At 55.8% G+C, this 18,353-nt stretch overlaps 2 protein-coding genes across 3 annotated transcripts in view; both read left to right on the top strand.

The window, feature by feature from the left end:
- Window positions 1–276: 276 nt before the first annotated feature.
- Window positions 277–9,966, top strand: DHX58 (DExH-box helicase 58). 2 transcript variants are annotated; one of them, XM_004012918.6, is made up of 13 exons: window positions 277–403; window positions 598–766; window positions 983–1,184; window positions 1,563–1,753; window positions 3,078–3,194; window positions 3,783–3,909; window positions 4,062–4,253; window positions 5,059–5,321; window positions 6,175–6,324; window positions 6,419–6,580; window positions 7,719–7,909; window positions 9,012–9,108; window positions 9,369–9,966. In XM_004012918.6, the coding sequence occupies exons 2-13, from the start codon at window positions 599–601 to the stop codon at window positions 9,549–9,551; spliced, it is 2,043 nt and encodes a 680-aa protein (XP_004012967.2). In that variant the 5' UTR covers window positions 277–403; window position 598; the 3' UTR covers window positions 9,552–9,966. The 2 variants fall into 2 exon arrangements, with proteins under 2 accessions (XP_004012967.2, XP_027830316.1); XM_027974515.3 differs by having other exon boundaries at window positions 7,719–7,808; window positions 9,369–9,383.
- Window positions 9,967–11,665: 1,699 nt separating this feature from the next.
- The window catches only part of ZNF385C (zinc finger protein 385C), a 59,056-nt gene continuing 52,368 nt past the window's right edge, over window positions 11,666–18,353 (top strand). The window contains exon 1 of the mRNA XM_042255956.2: window positions 11,666–11,732. The gene's annotated coding sequence lies outside the window, so the exon portion shown is untranslated. The remainder of the gene's footprint in view (window positions 11,733–18,353) is intronic.

Here is an 18,353-nt window from a genome sequence, read left to right as displayed (position 1 = left end):
CCCAGCAAGCCTCTGGCCCCTCCCGTTCCTGTCCCCCACCCCCCGCGCCCCGCCCCCGCCTTCTCCCTGCTGGCTGCTCCTGGGGGAGGGGCTGAGCAGGACCCAGGCTGCTGTCCCATTGGGTCAGCAGCATTTCTCTTCCCCTCACTGCCCACCCTCACCCTGCACCACCCCCCGGCCCCCGGCCCCCAGAAGCACAGGCTTTGTTTTTCTGAAGGGCCTGGAAGGGAGATTCCTAGATTGATCTCTGCTGGGCTGGCTCCTCCCCTCAGTTTCAGTTTCGATTTCCTTCTCTGCAGAGCCCAGCAGCATTTGGGCTGAGCCGGCAAGGCTGCAGGCGAGACAGACCCTGTCAGCATATCTGGGGCTGGCGTGGTCTGCTCCCACCCAGCTCAGGTTCCCGGTAGGTCCCAATGTTGCCCTGCCCCTTCTCCCTCGAGCGGGGGAGATGTTCCCACCCACCTCCACCCCACGCCCTGCACAAGGAGCTCCCCCAACCAGATGGAGCTGGCCAGGAAGGGGGAGTGGCTCTGACAGGGGCTGGGCCTGGGAGGGAGCCAGGAGGGTCTTTGGGTCTGAGCTCCCTGCCATTTCCAGGATGGAGCTGCGACCCTACCAGTGGGAGGTGATCATGCCCGCCCTGGAGGGGAAGAATATCATCATATGGCTGCCCACAGGCTCTGGGAAGACCAGGGCAGCTGCTTATGTGGCCAAGAGGCATTTAGAGACCGTGGACGGAGCCAAGGTGGTTGTATTGGTCAACAGGGTGAGTGTCCTGCCCTCCCCACACTGTGGCTTCTCAATTCCTCAGGTAGCCTCTCAGGAGCCTCCAGAACTCCAAAGTGGCTGTGACCATCTCTAAGTTTCCCTGTCTCTTCACCCATTCCAGAAGCCAGCTATGTGCTGAGGGGTTCACCTGGCTCCACCCCCATCCCCCAGACCCTCATCTAGCTTCCTCTCCCGTCTCATTCTCCACCTCCAGGTGCACTTGGTGACCCAGCATTATGAGGAGTTCAGCCGCATGCTGGACAGACGCTGGACCATCACAACCCTGAGCGGGGACATGGGGCCACGAGCTGGCTTTGGCCACATGGCCCGGAGGCACGACCTGCTCATCTGCACAGCTGAGCTGCTGCAGAAGGCACTGGCCAGCCTGGAAGAGGAGGAGCATGTGGAACTCAATGGTGAGGGTTGTGGGCAGGGGGAGAGGGTACGCCCGAGGCACCCTGCCTGGGGGACCCCAAGGCTCCTGTTGTAGTAAAGGAACACTTTATAGAATGAGGAATTCCCCATTCACCAAACCCCAGCATACACCCCAGTAGAAACAGATCTGGCTAGAGTGCAGGATTTGGGGCAGGTCCCTTGCCCCAGCTGAGCCTTAGTTTACTAATCTGCAAGATGGAGGTAAATTGTCCCTGCCCGGCCCGTTCTCTGGGGCCCAGGTGCAGGCTGTGAAGGGAGGGAGGGATTCTCAGATGAGCTGTAAGGACTGCGCGAAACAAAGCTTATGGGAAGAAGGGCTGTGCAAACTCAGGTCATAACCTTCCCTTGTGCGCCCCCAGCCTTCTCCCTGCTGGTGGTGGATGAGTGTCACCACACGCACAAAGACACCGTCTACAACATCATCCTGAGCCGATACCTGGAGCTGAAACTCCAGAGGACCCGGCCACTGCCACAGGTGCTGGGTCTCACCGCCTCCCCAGGCACTGGCGGTGCCTCCACGCTCAAGGGGGCCATTGACCACGTCCTGCAGGTCAGCTTGGCCCCTGTGACCCACCCACCCTGCCCTATACCATGCCCATCAGCTCTCCCCAGGCTGCCCCTGGAGGGGAGGGTTGGGGTCCCTTCCCCACCTAAGCGCTAGCCTCGCACTTAGAATAATCTCCCAAGTCCACTCTAGCTTATAAAGTCCCACATGATCGAGCCCCTGCCTACCTCCCACCTTCATTTCCTGCACTTTCTCCTCCCTACCACCCCCCGCCCAAATCCCACTTCTCTGACCTTCTCTCTGAATCGTGAGCATGTCAGGCTTGTCCTCATCTCAGGACCTTCTTCTGCCCTGAGTGTCTTTATCCTGCATTTCACCTGTCAGTTCTTTCTCATCATTCAGGGAACAGCTTAAATGTCACCTCTTCAGAGTTTTCCCTGATCATCACTGCACTGTTCCATACCAATTTTATTTTTTTCAGAGCTAGTTAACACTACTTGAAATACTCTCATTCTGTTACTCTTTACTCGTTTATCATTTGTCTCCCCATTTCCAATGTAAGATGCTTTATATCCCCAGGAACTAGAACAGTACTGGGCATACAGCAGGGGCAATAGCTATTTGATTTTGTTGTTGTTTGTTTTTAAATTTTACTTATTTATTTTTGGCTGCATTGGGTCTTCCTTGCTGCTGTGCACAGGCTTCCTCCTGATGCAGAGAGTAGGGGCAACCCTTAGTGTGGTATTCTGACTTCTCATTGCATTGGCTTCTCTTTTTGCGGGGCACAGGCTCTAGGTTCGTGGGTTCAGGAGTTGTGGCTCGTGGGCTCTAGAGCGCAGGCTCAGTAGTTGTGGTGCAAGGGTTCAGCTGCCCTGAGACATGTGGAATCTTCCTGGACCAGGGATGGAACCCAAGTACATTGCATTGGCTGCTGCTGCTGCTAAGTCGCTTCAGTCGTGTCCAACTCTGTGCAACCCCAGAGACGGCAGCCCACCAGGCTCCCCCGTCCCTGGGATTCTCCAGGCAAGAACACTGAACTGGGTTGCCATTTCCTTCTCCAATGCATGAAAGTGAAAAGTGAAAGGGAAGTCGCTCAGCCGTGTCCGACTCTTAGCGACCCCATGGACTGCAGCCCACCAGGCTCCTCCGTCCATGGGATTTTCCAGGCAAGAGTACTGGAGTGGGGTGTTGCATTGGCTAGTGGGTTCTTAATCACTAGACCACCATAACAGTCCACAAGATGTTGGTTGAATACATGAATCCCCATTCCTGATGGCCCTGCTTCAGCCCACCCTGCCCCAAAGCTCTGCCCATTGTCCCCACACCTCCCCCCACCCCCATTCCAATGAACCCCTCTCTGTTGCCCCAGCTCTGTGCCAACCTGGACACATGGCGCATCATGTCACCCCAGGAACATAGCCCCCAGCTGCAGGAGCACAGCCACCAGCCCTGCAAACAGTATGACCTCTGCCACAGGCACACCCAGGTACGTAGAGGGAAGGCTGGGGCCAGGGGTGGGGTCTGGTGTCAACTTAGGGCACCTGGGATTGAGCTCTGACTCCACCATCACCAGCTGTGTGGTTCCAGGTTATTTGCTTTTGTCTCAACCTCCATTTCTTCTTTCCATGAAATGGGGCAGACACAGCCCATGCCCTCAGCCTGCTGTTTGTTTAGACTCAGATGCCACCGTGGGGGAATCTCTCAAAACCCTGGGCACGGTTTGCAAACTGTAAAGCTGGGCACTTTGTCCTGAGGCTGTTCCAAGCTCGCTCATGCGGTGCAGACACTGTCTGGTGTCTGCTCTGATGGGGCTGGACAGGACTAGACAGACATCACTGTGCTCAAGCCAGAGGTCAGGGGTGCAGACAGAGCAGGAGTGGGGTGCAGGACTCCGGCTCCTACCTCCAACCAGGACTCCTCCACCCAGCTGGCCTCCCTCTGGGGCTGGCTCCTCTCCAGCTCCGATATGCCGCCAGTAGCAACACAGCTTCACCCAGAGATCAGCTTCCCCACTAGGTGCCCATTCCCTCTATGTGTTTGGAAATCCCCTCACACCCTCACTCTTCTCGCCCAGGACCCGTTTGGGGACATGCTGAAGAAGCTCATGGACCAAATCCACGACCACCTGGAGATGCCCAAGTTGAGACGGGACTTCGGGACGCAGACCTATGAGCAGCAAGTGGTGGAACTGAGCCAGGATGGTGAGGGGGGCGCCCTAGGGGAGGGTTGGGAGGTGGGGGCGATCCGGGGTGGGGCCAGCCTGGGCGGAGCCTTGGGGGGGGGGAGCCTAGGCGGACGTTGACTCCTGGAGGGGCGTGGCCACTCAGATCCTACGAACCCAACCCTCCCGCAGCGGCTGAGGCGGGGCTCCTGGAGCAGCGGGTGTACGCGCTTCATCTGCGTCGGTACAACGACGCGCTGCTGATCCACGACACGGTCCGCGCGGTGGATGCCCTCGACACGCTGCGGGATTTCTACAACAGGGAGCGCGCCACTAAGACCGGGGTCCTACATGCTGAGCGCTGGCTGCTGGCGCTGTTTGATGGTGAGGCTCGCAGCTGAACTAGAGGTCAGAAGCCAGTCAGGGCACAGGTCCCACCACGGGTGGGAGAAGTGCTAATGAGGGTACTGGGGCCCTAATTTTCTAACCCAAAGTCAAAGTCGAGGATATGACAAAAGATAGTATGCCCTCGTTTGTGAAGGTTTGAGTGGGTGTAACAACTAATTCATGTTTATGACAAAGATTTTTTTAAAAAACCATTTAATTGGGAACGATCCTTTAAAGTTTGGGATGTGTGGTACCTTTAAACTGGGAAAGTGAGGTGGTCAGACGGCGAAATGTAAGGCTAGAGGAGGCCTCAGCACAGGCTGGAAGGCAAGGATCCTTCTGAAAAGACCTGAGGTTGAGTCAATCCCAGGGAGCAAAGATTAGCATGAAAAGATCCAGGGGTTACTGAGTGTGGTTGCTCCGTCGTGCCATGTCCAACGCTTTGTGACCCCATGGACTATAGCCCGCCAGGCTCCTTTGTCCATGGGATTCTCCAGGCAAGAATACTGGAGTGGGTTGCCATTCCCTTCTTCAGGGGATCTTCCTGACCCACGGATCAAACCTGGGTCGCCTGCATTGCAGGCAGATTCTTTACTGTCTGAGCCATCAGGGAAGCTACCAGGGCAGGCAGAGGGTATCCTTAAATGTGCTTTTGGTGCTGTTCAGGGGAATTAGGCAGGAGCACGTATCCTCAGGCACCCCTCCTCCCGACCCCATACTCCTGTAATGTTATCCCTATGAATCCCCCACCCTAGCCATGCCTTGCCCACCTCCAGGCCTCTGTTTTGGGCTTTTCTGGCAGATCACAAGAATGAGCTGGCCCGCCTGGCAACTAGCGGCCCAGAGAACCCGAAACTGGAGGTGCTGGAAGCGATCCTGCAGAAGCAGTTCAGGAGCCCTGACAGCCCCCGGGGCATCATCTTCACCCGAACCCGCCAGAGCGCTCACTCCCTCCTGCTGTGGCTCCAGCAGCAGCCAGGCCTGCAGACAGTGGGCATCCGGCCACAGGTGTTGATTGGGGCTGGGAACAACAGCCAGAAGACTCAGATGATCCAGATGACACAGGTGTGGGCTCTGGTGGGAGGAGCTGGGGGCGGGGGAGTTCGCTAGAGGAGAAAAGAAGGGGACAGAGTCTTCACCGAGCAGTGGGTGACTGATTATGTCTGGGGGGAGGCCAGAGAGCTGGGGCAGAGATAGAGACCCTGAGTTCCCTAATGCTGAAGGTTCCCCTAGTCTGGAGGTCTCTGGGGGAAGAGATGCAGAGGCTTGGGGAATCTATGGGGACAGGCGAGTGATGCCCTCAGAACAGAGAGTCAGGGGCCTGGGATCCCTTGCGTGAAGAGAATAGGTCCTGAGAGCTCCTAGAGTAGAGGGGCAGGGACCTTTGGGGACTCCTAAGGGAGACGGTCCATCCTAAAGGAAATCAGTCCTGAATATTCATTGAAAGGACTGATGCTGAAGCTGAAACTCCAATACTGTGGCCACCTGATGTGAAGAACTGACTCATTTGCAGAGACCCTGATGCTGGGAAAGACTGAAGGTGGGAGAAGGTGGGAGACAACAGAGGATGAGATGGTTGGATGGCGTCACCGACTCAATGGACATGAGTTTGAGCAAGCTCTGGGAGTTGGTGATGGACAGGGAGGCCTGGCGTGCTGCAGTCCATGGGGTTGCAAAGAGTTGGACACGACTGAGTGACTGAACTGAAGGGAGACAGAGTTTACATGGTTACCTGGGAAGATGAGCAAGATCCTGGGGGGGTACTTGAAGATCGAAGTGGGAATTCAAAGTTCCTCAGGAAAGGGACCAAGGTTGTGAGTAAAAGGGCCAAACCAGGAGAGGCTGAGCTAGCAGGATGGTTGGACTGAACCTACATCATTTACCATCTTCTTTCTCTTCCCCCACCCCCCAATCCCAGCGGGACCAGCAAGAAGTAATCCAGAAGTTCCGGACTGGTACCCTGAACCTCCTGGTGGCCACAAGTGTGGCAGAGGAGGGGCTGGACATCCCCCAGTGCAATGTGGTGGTGCGCTATGGGCTCCTGACCAATGAGATCTCCATGGTCCAGGTGCTCAAAGCAGCCCTTCCCCAACCAGCCCTCAAAGGGTGCTGTGTGTGGGACCCCAGCCCCACTTAGGTCCCTCTGTTTTCTCTTTCCCCAGGCAAGGGGCCGGGCCCGGGCCAGCCAAAGCGTATACTCGTTTGTGGCAGCCCAAGGCAGTCGGGAGCTACAGCGGGAGCTAACGAATGAGGCGCTGGAGGCGCTGATGGAACAGGCAGTGGCTGCTGTGCGGGCGATGGACCAGGCCGAGTACCAGGCCAAGGTTTGTGGGCAGCCTGAGGGGAAGGCAGCTGAGGACACTCTGCCTGGAAGGTCTCTGACCACTCACACATACACTGCCTGGGTCCCCCTTCCTCTGGGGGCTAACCTGGCCCACTTGGGAAAGGTAGAGGCTGGAGGCTGGGGGTAGGGCTACCAGGGAAGGCAGTGGCTGTTCTCCAGAATGCCTTGGGAGCAGGGCTTATCCAGGGCTTTGAATTTACCCTTATCACCAAATACTCTGTCTATCTGGGAGAGCCGCCTTACAGCCCTTCTGGAACCAGTGTAGTGGAGCATGGGAGTGTAGTTGCCCAGTTGTGTCCGATTCTTGTGACCCCCATCGACTGTAGTCTGCCAGACTTCTCTGTGCGTGATGTTCTCCAGGCAAGAACACTGGAGTGGGTAGCCTTTCCCTTCTCCAGGGGATCTTCCTGACCCAGGGATTGAACCCAGGTCTCCTGCATTGCAGGCAGATTCTTTATCGTCTGAGTCACCGTGGGGACTCCCTTCTGGAACCAGAAAGGGGGAAACAAATAGACACATCCACAAAATAAGCCCAGAACCAGGACTGAAATGAGTTCCCCTGAGGTAGGATCACCAATATCCAGGCTTGTTCCGGATGGTCCCTGCTTCTGTTGTCCTTGCATAATTATTCATGATGCCCCATGTTAGATTCCCTGGTGGCTCAGCTGCTAAAGAATCCGCCTGCAATGCAGGAGACCCTGGTTCAATTCCTGGGTTGGGAAGATCCCCTGGAGGAGGGCATGGCAACCCACTCCAGTATTCTTGCCTGGAGAATGCCCATGGACAGGGGAGCCTGGTGGGCTACAGTCCATGAGGTCACAAAGAGTTGGACACAACTGAGCAATTAAGCACATGTTAGATTAAGTGAAGCCACTTTGCACAAAATCCTCCAAAGTAAGGGTAAATATTCAGCAAGAAAGCTTGCTTCCCTCCCATAGTTGTCCCCACCCCCCTATTTTTTGCCACAGAGCTGCTTCTAACAGCTCCAGGAATGGTTGAAGAAGTCCCTTCTGGCTGCTAATGATCTGAGGTCTTTGGGAACCCTTTGCCCCCTGAAAGCATTCCTGGGGTCAGGTCTCTCCGGTCTCAGCGATGCCCAGTGTCCACTCCCATCTCAGATCCGGGATCTGCAGCGGGCAGCGTTGGTCAAGCGGGCCGTCCAGGCAGCCCAGCGAGAGAGTCGGCAGCGCAAGTTCCTGGCGGAGCAAGTGCAGCTCCTCTGCATCAACTGCATGGTGTCCGTGGGCTATGGGAGTGACCTACGGAAGGTGGAGGGTACCCACCACGTCAATGTGAACCCCAACTTCTCGTGAGAACTGTGGAAGGGGATGTTGGGATGGGAAGAGGGGAGAGGAAGGGGCATAATGGGGGATGAAGAATCCCTTGCATCCAGACAGTGCTTTGAGAGTTTGGGAGGTTAAAGAGCATTTTAACAACTACCAAGTGTCCATTTTCACAATAGTCTGATTAGACAGGTCTTATCATTATCCCATTTTACAGGTGAGGAAACAGAGGCCCAGAGAAGCTAAGTGACTTGCCCGAGTCCCCACAGCCACTGTGTGGTTGAGCCAGAGTTGGAATTCAGGAAGCCAAATGCTGAGAGGCCACAAACTGGCCTCTTGGTCCTACCTACTTTGAAGACCTGAAGAGGGCTAATTGTCCCCAAGCCATCCCCTTGTCTTCTACCATAGAGGGTGACCTTCCCCTATCCTCCATCCATTCATTATTTATTAGGCACCTGCTGTGTGCCAGGCCACGGATCTTCACAGTTTCTTGAGGTAGCATTTCCACTATATCTTGTCTTGAAAAAGGCACTAGATTAGAGTGTGTGTGGAGGTTAGGGTGATGCAGTGGGAGTAATTGTGATTGACATGAATGGAAGAGGTGGTGAAGGAAGAGATTCTGAAGGAACACAGACTGGCCTGTGGAGGACCTTGAAGGTCAGACCTGAAAGTTTGGCTTTTGTCCTGTAGGCCGTGAGGAGTCTGGGAGGGATTTTTGAGCAAGGGCATGTCAGGGTCAGATGTACATTTTTAGAGGATCACTCTGGAGGTCGGACACGACTGAAGCGACTTAACAGCAGCAGCAGCAGCAGCTGGAGGTTGGTGGCAGGATGACATGGGGTTGAGAAGAATGGGATAGAAGGATAAGGCAGGGAGAGCTGTTGGGAGACTGTTAAAATCATCTAGGTGCTGAGGCCTGAACTTGGGCAGAAGAGGATGCCGGGAAGGCAGCGTAGGCAGAGCATAAGGAAGATGGGGTTTCCCGGCCCTGGGACGTCTCTGTGCCTCTTGACAGGCAGAAAGGCCCAAGGCCCAGGAGGAGGCTTCGCAGGCAGGAGAGCGTGAGACCTGGGGTTGGGGTGGGAAGTGGGGTTTGTGAGGGCTGTGGCCACCCCCATCCCTTTCCAGGATCTACTACAACGTCTCAAAGCAGCCTGTGGACATCAGCAGAAGCTTCAAGGACTGGAGGCCCGGGGGTGCCATTAGCTGCCGGAACTGTGGGGAGGTAAGTGCTGGGGCTGTGGCCCTTCACTCTAGCCTTGAGAAGTCCTCAGTCTGAGAGAGGGGGCCCACCACCCTGCCCCAGGACCTCCCAATCTGGGGGGCTCCCCCACTATGGTAGGGAGACCACAGTGTGATAATAGGGAGATAGTTCTCAGGCTGAGGTGGGAGACACAGGCCCAGCATGCATGGACCCCGACTGGAGAAAAAAAGCTGTCTGAGGACAGAGACTCAGACCTGGCCATCTCTCTCCTCTCCCCCCAGGCCTGGGGTCTGCAGATAATCTACAAGTCAGTGAAGCTGCCGGTGCTCAAAGTTGGCAGTATGCTGCTGGAGACACCACAAGGGCGAGTCCGGGCCAAGAAGTGGTCCCGTGTGCCCTTCACCGTGCCTGACTTTGACTATGTGCAATACGCCGAGGGCCTGGCGGGCCTCTCTCTGGACTGACTGCCTTGTCCTGCAATGCCCAGCACAGCCTGCAGGGGGCAGAAGAATCCACAACAGCCACCATCTCCTGGGCAAAGCCTGGGTCCAGCCCCTCCCACCAGAGTCACCAGTTCCTGAGTCCTGGCTGACCAACCAGCCACAGAGGAACCCTGGGCTCCCAGGTTGGCTCGACTCCTACACTGAGGAAGCAGCCGGAGAGCCACAGCTCATCCCAGATCCCCTCACATGTACATAGACACCTTCGTATACACTGGCTGGAACTGGGGTGGGGGTTTGGGGTGGACCTGAGACAGGAGAATGGCCATCCTGACTAGGCATCGTCACGGCTTCCCTTCAACATTCCTTCCCTGCCAAGGCCACTTCTACGTTTTGTGATTCTCCATAAATTAAAGAAGTGGAAAACGGGTGTAGAAAATGTGTGATATTTGAAAAACAGATGTGTGAGGTATAATTGATATTGCTGTACATATTTATAGTGTATGATTTGATAAGTTTAACATATGTATGCTCTTCCACAATCAAGATAACATCGCCGTCACCCTCAAAACTTCCTTGTTCCCGTTGTGATCTTCTCTTCCCCTTCCTCGTCCACTGATCTGCTTTGTGCTATATTTCTAATGTCAAAAGCTTTTTTTTTTTTTAACACCCCTCTTTATGGCTCTCATTCATGTAACCTTTATTTGGACAAAGCATCAAAAGTCTAAATTTGAGAGCCATCAAGAATGTGAGGCTTTCTCACCTCTTCCACCCCATAATAGGCTCAAACCCCAGTGACCCCTCTCTATCCTCTCCTGACCCCTCGGTCATCTCCCTGGGCTGGGGACAGGCTGAGATCCAGGATTTTGAGGGGTAGGGCTCAGGCAGGCATGGGGTGGGTGGGAGAAGTTGTAAAGGCCTAAATTTTCTGTTCTCATTTTAACAAAGAGAAAGGCAAGATCTAGGTTGATTCTTCAGGGAAAGGGCTATTTCTGTAGTAAGAGGCCCAGCAGGCAGGAGTCACCTTCAAGAGGAAGGGAGGGGGTTAGGGCAGAGATTTGAGAGCAGGATGGCAGTCCTTCCTGCCATCCCACCTCCTCCTCTCCTGCTGCACCCCTGCTCCTGCCTAAGGATAGATGGGAAATAACGCACACTCCCTTCTTCAGCATGTTTCTTCAGTCTGCCTCTTGTCTGATTGAGGGCTGACATTCCAGTTCCAGTCTTTTTGGCCTCCACTCCCCCAGAGAGTGTACCCTTCTTTCCTAGGGCCTCTCCTCCTACTAATCTCCAGCGTTCCTTGGCCCTGGTTCCAGGAGTCACCCTTCTCTCCTGTCCCATCTGTGCCTCCCAGGACTGCTGCTTCTGCCCCTCGGCTCCCCACTTCACCTTCAGTCACGATCTCGCCTGTCAGCAACGTGCCTTTTACAGGTCAATAAAATTAGCGACTGGGGGCAGAGCGGGGTTGGGGGGGGGGCAGGGGCCCAGGGGTGTTAAGCTCAATGGCCTTGAATGTGGCTGGACGCACGGAGTCCGGACGCCTATCATTCCAGGGCTAAACAGTGACAGCTGAGGGACCTGAGCTGGCATTGAGGGCAGGGTGGTTGGGGGAGGCGGAGATGCTATGTTGATGGGAGAGAGATGGACAAAGGATAAAGATGACCTGGGCACCTCAAGGTCCCCTCGGTGGCCTGGGCCCCTACACAGCTGACCCCTGGTTGGGGGGCCTTGACTTTAGAGGCGGTGGGAGAGCTTTGCAACCACTTTGCCAGGCTGGGAGAGCTTTCCTGAGCTCAAATGGAACGGGGAACGCAGGTAAGGAGGGGGTTCCCAGGCTTGCTTCTTCGTGTGAAGGGGTCTTTACATGGAGCCACTGCCTCCAGGGCACCTGGGTAAGGTTGCCTGAAGAAGGGCGTTTCATGAGGTCCTCAGGACCCAGGCGCCCTAAGCCTTCAGGAAAGCCAGAGCTCCTGAGCGTCCCTAGTGGCCCGGATGCTCCCCGCCCCCCACACCCGACCCCCCGCTCTCTGCCCACCTGAGTAAACCAGTCGGTCCCACCCCGCGGAGGCTCAGGGAGGGGCGCGGCCGCCGCTCCCCAGGCCCCGCCCCCGCCCGGGCCCCGCCCCCTCCCCGGCCGACTCGAAGCCGCTGCGCTCCAGAGCGCGGTGGAGAGCAGGTGGCCGCAGCCGGCTCATCTCTGCCCCGCAGGTAAGTCCGCGACGCGGGCCGGTTCACGCTGAGGACCTCAGGGCAGTGCGGGAGAACAAGGCAGCCCCTTCCACCTGTTATGTCCCCTCGACTCAAAACTGGGGGGCCTCGAGGGGCAGGGAGGAATCCCCGTTGGCTCTGCGCACTGATGCTGGGCATCTGGGTAGAGGGTGAGACTAAACTCTGGAGAAGTTTCGAGGGTTCCGGCTGGCTTCCCTTGACACTGGGGCAGGCTGCAAGGCACGGAGAAGGACAGAGCCGGACGGTAGGCACGCAACGTTCTGGAGGAGAGCAGGTGGAAGGTGGGGACTGCGGGGTTCATTGACTAAACGAGCCCCGTGCCTCATCAAGGGCAGCTTCCTTCACCCTCCCTTTACGGGGTGATGGGGTGACCCAAACGGCTTCTGTGGGGAAATGCGGTGAGAGCTGCTGCATAGCTGAGCTGGAGCCTGGGTCTTTCGGTGTGCCCGGCGCAAACACACCTGGATCATTTATTTGCACCCTGGATACAGATATGTGAGGAAGAAGGGGATGATGGAACAGGGGCTGCTCTAGATGACCCGGGGAACCCCAAGAGCCTGGGGACTGACTAGATGTTTTCTGTGTCCAAGTCCCAGAGTCAGATGGTGGAGGTGATCACAGAATCGGGCCTTATGGTAGACCTGGGTGCATTTGCACCTTCTGTGTCGAGATTTGGGCTATAGGCAGGTCCTAACTCCTAGGATCACAAGGAAGCCATCCTAGAAAAGGAGGTCCTGGGCTGCCAGCTCAGATGTGGTGCTTAGCACTCTGAGCCACAAAGGAGAGTCAGACTTTGGGTGTTGGTGCTGTGTCGGGGTAGAGCAGAGAACCCCGGATTGTAGAATGGGAGGAAGGTCAGGATATTACTGTCTGGGATCCAGACAGGACTCCTCGGACCTTCTAGAGATCATCGCAAGCCAACAGACAGACCAAGACCCAACTCAGGTGGGGAGGGGGCTTCCTGTATCTGAGTAGTTTCCCCATTGCGTTGTCTCCTCTCACCACATATGCCATCATTGTCGGAAGTCCTTCCTCATATCTGACCTTCATCCCTTCTGCTTCTGTGCCAGTTTGTTGCTTCTGGGAGGGGGAGGCAACGGAGGCTATAGTGGAAAGAGAGGGGGCTCTGGGGTCACTTAGACTTGGGCCCTATCACCTCTATCTGCTGAGTGACCTTGGGTGAATTAGTTAACCTCTGAGTTCGCTTCCCCATCTGTAAAATGGGGATAATAATAGAACCCACCTCATAGGGTGGCTGCAAGGATTACATGAGAACACACACGTAGAGCGCTTAGCACAGTGCCTGGCGCCTGGTGAGGGCTCAACAAGTGTAAGTGTCCCCTCGCCTGTAGGACAGCAAAGCCGATCTGCGGGGGGTAGGGGTGGGGTTGGAAGTTCTTTTTTAAACTTGGCCAGAGAGAGCAGTGCCCTTCACGCCCCCTCCCCCCACCCCCATCCAGCCCCTGTTGGTCTCTGGATCTCAACTAGATCTGTCTGAGCTGCCCAGGGTCCTGCACCACCTTCTCCTTTAGTCACCCTGCTTTTTGTCTCCAGGGTGAGGAGAGGGGTCCCTGCAGGGCAGGGACCAGCAGCAGCCCACTTGGGGAGGGCTGTGTCCCAGGGGAACAAGCTAACTTAGGGACCCAATCCAAAGAAAAAGGCCCATTGTCATCACCTCCCTGCCCTCCCCATGTCCAGAAATCCACAAGTTGGGATCAAGCGGCACTCAATTTTTTTCAGGAAGATAAATAATACAAGTGACTAAAAGTCCTGCTTGGGGATTGTCCAAGCTCCCCTCCAATGAAAAGACAGCTCCAGTCCCTGCCTGGCTTGAGCTCTGGAGGCTGCCAGAGAAGGCTGGGTCTAATAAGCACCCTTAAACCTGGGCAAGGGCGGGGCTGCCCATGTCTTGGCTTTGTGTTTTCAAGGGCTCTGCTCTGGCCCTCATCTTGCCATCCCTCTCTCTGTGGGATGAAGAGTAGCCAGCAGAGCTAAGGGGATGGGCCTGAACATCCCTTTCGAGACCACATGCCCCATACCTGTGGTGCCGGAGGTCCCTGCCCAGAAGGTTGCCAGCTTGCTCCCAGCCCATGCAAGCCTCTTCCTTGAGCTTGCCCTCCTCAGGGCAGGTCACACACTAGTGTGTGCACCCCTGGACCTGAGAGAGGGACACCTGAAGATGGCCAAGGGCAGCTGTCTGCAGCGTGTGAAGATGGAACCAGGCTGTGTGTTGAGGCTGGGCATCTACCTCCGTGCATGTGAGTCTCTTGCAATGCAGAAGGCAGCTGGCTGTAGGAAGCGGGGCTGCTGGCTGGGGCCAGAATAGGAATGGAGCTCTTTCTCTTTACACAGAGTTCTGCAGAACTCCCAGGAGTCACAGGAATCTAAATTGGAAGCTGGTCTTCCAGGTAATTATGAAAGTGTATTTGTCAAGGTGGGAGTTTAGAATGTATTTTGTTTTATTTTAGGCCACACCACATGGCTTCGGAATCTTAGTACCCCAGCCAGGGATCGAAACAGTGAGAGTGCTGAGTCCTAACCACTGGACCACCAAGGAATTCCCAGAATATATCTTAATTAGCAGTTTACTAGCTTGATTTATAATTTTTAAACATTTCGACATGGATAGGTGGGCCCCTCTTTGTCCCCCTGCTCTAGGCCTTGCAAATGTTAGGGGTGGAGCCCACAGCATCAGCAACCAAAACTGTTATTTGGTGAATTCCCTTCCTGCTCTCCCTGTCCTAACAGCACCCCTCTGAAACTGGGCTTAGGACACACCCACCTGGACCATGAAGGAGTTTCAAGGTGAAATGAAGACTGTCAGCTGTCACCGACAAGCGGTGCCCCCATGGGTCTGCTGACCTCATTCTCCATGCCAAAATTGGGACATTAAAAAAATGTCTCCTGTGATGCTTAACAGGGAAGGGATGAGGGGGAAAGAGGTTGCTCATCTCCTAACTGTGAAGCTGATGTGAGCACTCACTGGACCCAAGGAGCAAGGAGGGAGTTCAGTGGGGACTGCAGCAGGTGGGATGGCAGTTAGACTGCAGGAAGATGGGGGCTGGACCCCACCGTCTCTCTGGCTGCCTGTCTGAGGGGGCGCTGGACTCGCAGCCAGGAAGAGGGCCGTATTTCTGGAATGCGGGTCCTCCTGTAAGTTTGGGTGGGGAAGAGTGTGGGGGCCAGCTGGTCAGGCAGTGGGAGTAGTCGCCAGCAGGCAGGAATGGCACATTGGTCTCGGCCATAGCCGAGTGCCCTGTGGCACCTGAACACACCGTCTGTTCGGAAGAAGATGCACAGCCTTTTGGAGTCGTGTCTGACTCAACTCTCAGATTCTGATTGGGCTGCTTGAGGATCAAGCCTGCCGCCTTGGCCTCATTAGGGCTGTGAGGTGCTTGATTGAACTGGACACACTCACACTCGGACACACACCCAGGCAAGCATGCCCACCTTCAGCAGCCCACAGATGTCACTGTGCATGGCAGTGCACCCCTCATCACTGTCCCGAATACAATCCAGGCTATGGACCCCACCATGGACCCACTCTGACATGTGGGCTCTGCCAACCCCTTGCCTTCACCAGAGTTCACATTCTCTCTCCCCTATTGGTGACTTTTCATTTCACCTTGGGTGACCCACCAGCTCCAGTGGCCAGGGCTTGGCTTACTTGAGGATGGCTGGGGGCCAGATGCCTGCAGAGGTTCAATGCTGGGGACAGGAGGCAGCCGTGCCGCCCTCCTAGGACTCCCGGCAAACCCCACCGGGCTCAACAATCAGCCCCTCTGCTCCCCCGAGGCTGGAAGGGAGTGTCTCCGGGTCCCTGTGCAGTTCTGGGAGCCCCTCAGCCTGTAAGCGTGTCTGTCCATGTGTCCTGTGTGCTCTCGGGGCAGCCCTGCCCCTGCTTTTATGTCGGTCATTTTCTGCCTGTCTCTGAGCCTCTTTTTCTGTGTGTCTTTATTCCTCTCCCCTTTCTCTGTGTATCTGTCTCTGTCTCTCTTGGTCTCCTTCTGTCTTTTTCTGTGTGTCTCTGCCCTTGCATCTGTCTCTCTGCCATGCACACACATCTCACTCCTTGTTCCTCAGCTCTGTGTCCCTGATGGTGGGGGCGTCTCACTAGTTCATCTTTCAGTATCTGTTGGTCTTTGCCTCCCCCCATCTCTGCCTCTAAGTCTGGGGCTGTGTCTCTCCAACCTCTGTTCCTCTCACAAGGCGTCCCAGGGAACAGGGCAGCCAAATGTCTCTGACTGCAGAATAAGGTGACAAAGCTTCCCCGGGCGCTGCCATCACCTCTGGCCCCTCCAACTGCCAGGAGAGAGGACTGTCGGGTTCCAGGAAAGACCCTGAGGCTGGCCCACCTGCCCTGGCTCCTCTGCTAAGAACTTGAGAATTGGGGGCTTTGGTTCCTGACTGAAATATTCAGTGTTTTCTTCTGCCACAAGGCCCAGGGTCACAGGCCTGGCAGTGGGGCTGGGGGTTCAGAGTGTTGAGGGGGAGAGCCCTTGTCTGTGACCTTGAGCCGAGGGAAAGAGGTGTTCCTCAGGAGGCTTCCTAGGAGCCTTCCTCAGAGGGAGGCTGATTTGATGCTTTTCTTTTTCCTCGAAGCAGCCAAGCTCAACGCACCCACCCCAGGCTCCAGCTTCCAGATCCAAACCACCGCTGTGCTCCCCGCCCTGTTCCAGATATTTCTGCCAACTGCCCCAGGGCCTCAGGGCCTTGTTCAAACAGCCTCCTTGCCCTGTCCCCCTGCCTCCTCACTTCAAGGGGCCTCTCCTCGCTGCCACGGCCTCTGGTACAGGAGCAGCTGTGTTGGCTGTTTGTTTATCTGACTAAAGTTTCCTTGGGTGGGGTGCAGACCAATTCCATAGGTGCTTTTTTCCCCTCTGCAGATGCCCAGACCAGAGACCAGGCTGACCCTGCAGTGCCCCCACTGCCCTCCCCCAGGCCCCCTTCAGACTCTCCTACCTCCCCAGGCCCCATGCATCTCCACCCTCCTGATCTCAGATCTGTTGATCCCTACATCTGATGCCAACAACCCCCTCCCACTGGCCAGGCAGGAGACGAAGCTATGACACTGCCCCGTACCCCCATCCCTCATCTAGGGCACGGGAAATACCCTGAGAAAGTGTTGGGAATTGGAACCCATGAGTTCTCTGGGTGTTCCCAAAGAGAAACATGTGGGGTGTGGTCTTCAGAAAGTGGGAGAAGTCTGCCCGTGTGCCTACCCACCCTTGTTGGCCGAGCTTGGAGCCAGCGGTAGAATGAGACTTCAGGAAAGGATTCATTCTCTAATGGGTTTGGGGACCCCTCCCAGGATTCATCCCAGAATGATCTCCCTGAGACCCCAAGGGTCTTTCCGTCCCTGGACTTTGCATGACAACGTACTACATACAGAACCGCTACATCCTGCCCGATGAAACCTGGAGCGTTCATAAAAATCCCGAATCCAGGCAGTCTGGACTCGACCCCAGTCTCCTCATTCCCCACAGCTAGGCCTCCTCCCAGGATGGAGCCAGAGCTGCTCTGTGGGCAACAAGGAGCCCAGGCTGCCTCAACTGTCCCTGTCATCTCGCTCTCACCCACACCTCCTCCACCTCCACAGTCTGTGATGGAGACGTCTGGTCCCCACCCATGTCTCCAGCAGGGAAGGGAGTGTAGGGGCCCGAGTCTTGTGACCTCGTTCTGAGATCTGCTGTCCTAGTTAGCAGCTTCCCGAGGGGAGAGGGACACCAGAACCTTTCAGAGATGCTTGCATACCATCTGGGTGCTAATTGGGAATGGGAACGTCCCTAGTTGAGGCCAGGGACAGCTATTCCGGGGCCACAGGATGGGGTGTGGGGGTGGAGAGGCCAGAGGGGGGATCAGGAAATTTCCCCAAATAGCCTGGCCAGCAGCCACATGTGGGAGCTAGGCCCGGGGGAGGGGGGCCACACAGCCCAGCTGGGCAGGTGGGGAGCAGGCAGCTGGCCAGTTGACACACGGTCTTGAACCTCAAGCTGGACAAGGGGCAGAAATGAAGAAGGACTGGTACGGTCTCCTTTTTTTCTGCTAAAATGGAATTCTCTGGAACTTGCGGTGGAAGACTATGTCCCTGCCTTGTCTCTTTAACTCTCCCACGGGCCTTGGTAAGCCCTAACCCATCCCCCAGCCCCTCAATCAGGTGACACTGATTTATTCATTCATTCAACAAATATTTATTGGGACTTCCCTGGTGGTCTAGTGGTTAAGACTCCGCACTTCCATTGCAGGGGGGCACAGATTTGATCCCTGGTTGGGGAACTGAGATCCCGCAAGCCACATGGCACAGCCAAAAAAACAAACAAAAAACCTCACGAATATTTATTGAGCACCTACCATGGGTTGTGTTTTCTAGGTCCTGCCCTGGGAATTCAAAGAGAAATAAGACGAGGGGTGGGGGAGCAGGGATAAGAGAGCATACAGAGAGGCAGGCAGGGCATCGACCTTAAAGAGGGGGAGGAGGGAAGGCCTCTCGTGGTATTTCAGCATCAGCTACAGGAGCGAGAGGTAGGAGCCAGGAGGAAAACAGAGCTGCAGGCAGAGAACAGGTCTTGAGATCCTCTGGGTTGAGGGAGAGCCTACTGT

The sequence above is a fragment of the Ovis aries genome, chromosome 11, assembly GCF_016772045.2.
Source record: "Ovis aries strain OAR_USU_Benz2616 breed Rambouillet chromosome 11, ARS-UI_Ramb_v3.0, whole genome shotgun sequence".
Taxonomy (NCBI): domain Eukaryota; kingdom Metazoa; phylum Chordata; class Mammalia; order Artiodactyla; family Bovidae; genus Ovis; species Ovis aries.
Note: the sequence above shows the minus strand (reverse complement) of the source record. Positions and strands in the feature narration are given on the sequence as shown.

What these genes read in the sequence shown, in the direction of transcription:
- DHX58 (XM_004012918.6), top strand. Translation starts at nt 599, where the DNA reads ATGGAGCTGCGACCCTACCAGTGGGAGGTGATCATGCCCGCCCTGGAG. An exon ending in TGGTTGTATTGGTCAACAGG is followed by an intron (nt 767 to 982) that starts GTGAGTGTCCTG and finishes CTCCACCTCCAG; the next exon opens with GTGCACTTGGTGACCCAGCA. An exon ending in AGATGATCCAGATGACACAG is followed by an intron (nt 5,322 to 6,174) that starts GTGTGGGCTCTG and finishes CCCCAATCCCAG; the next exon opens with CGGGACCAGCAAGAAGTAAT.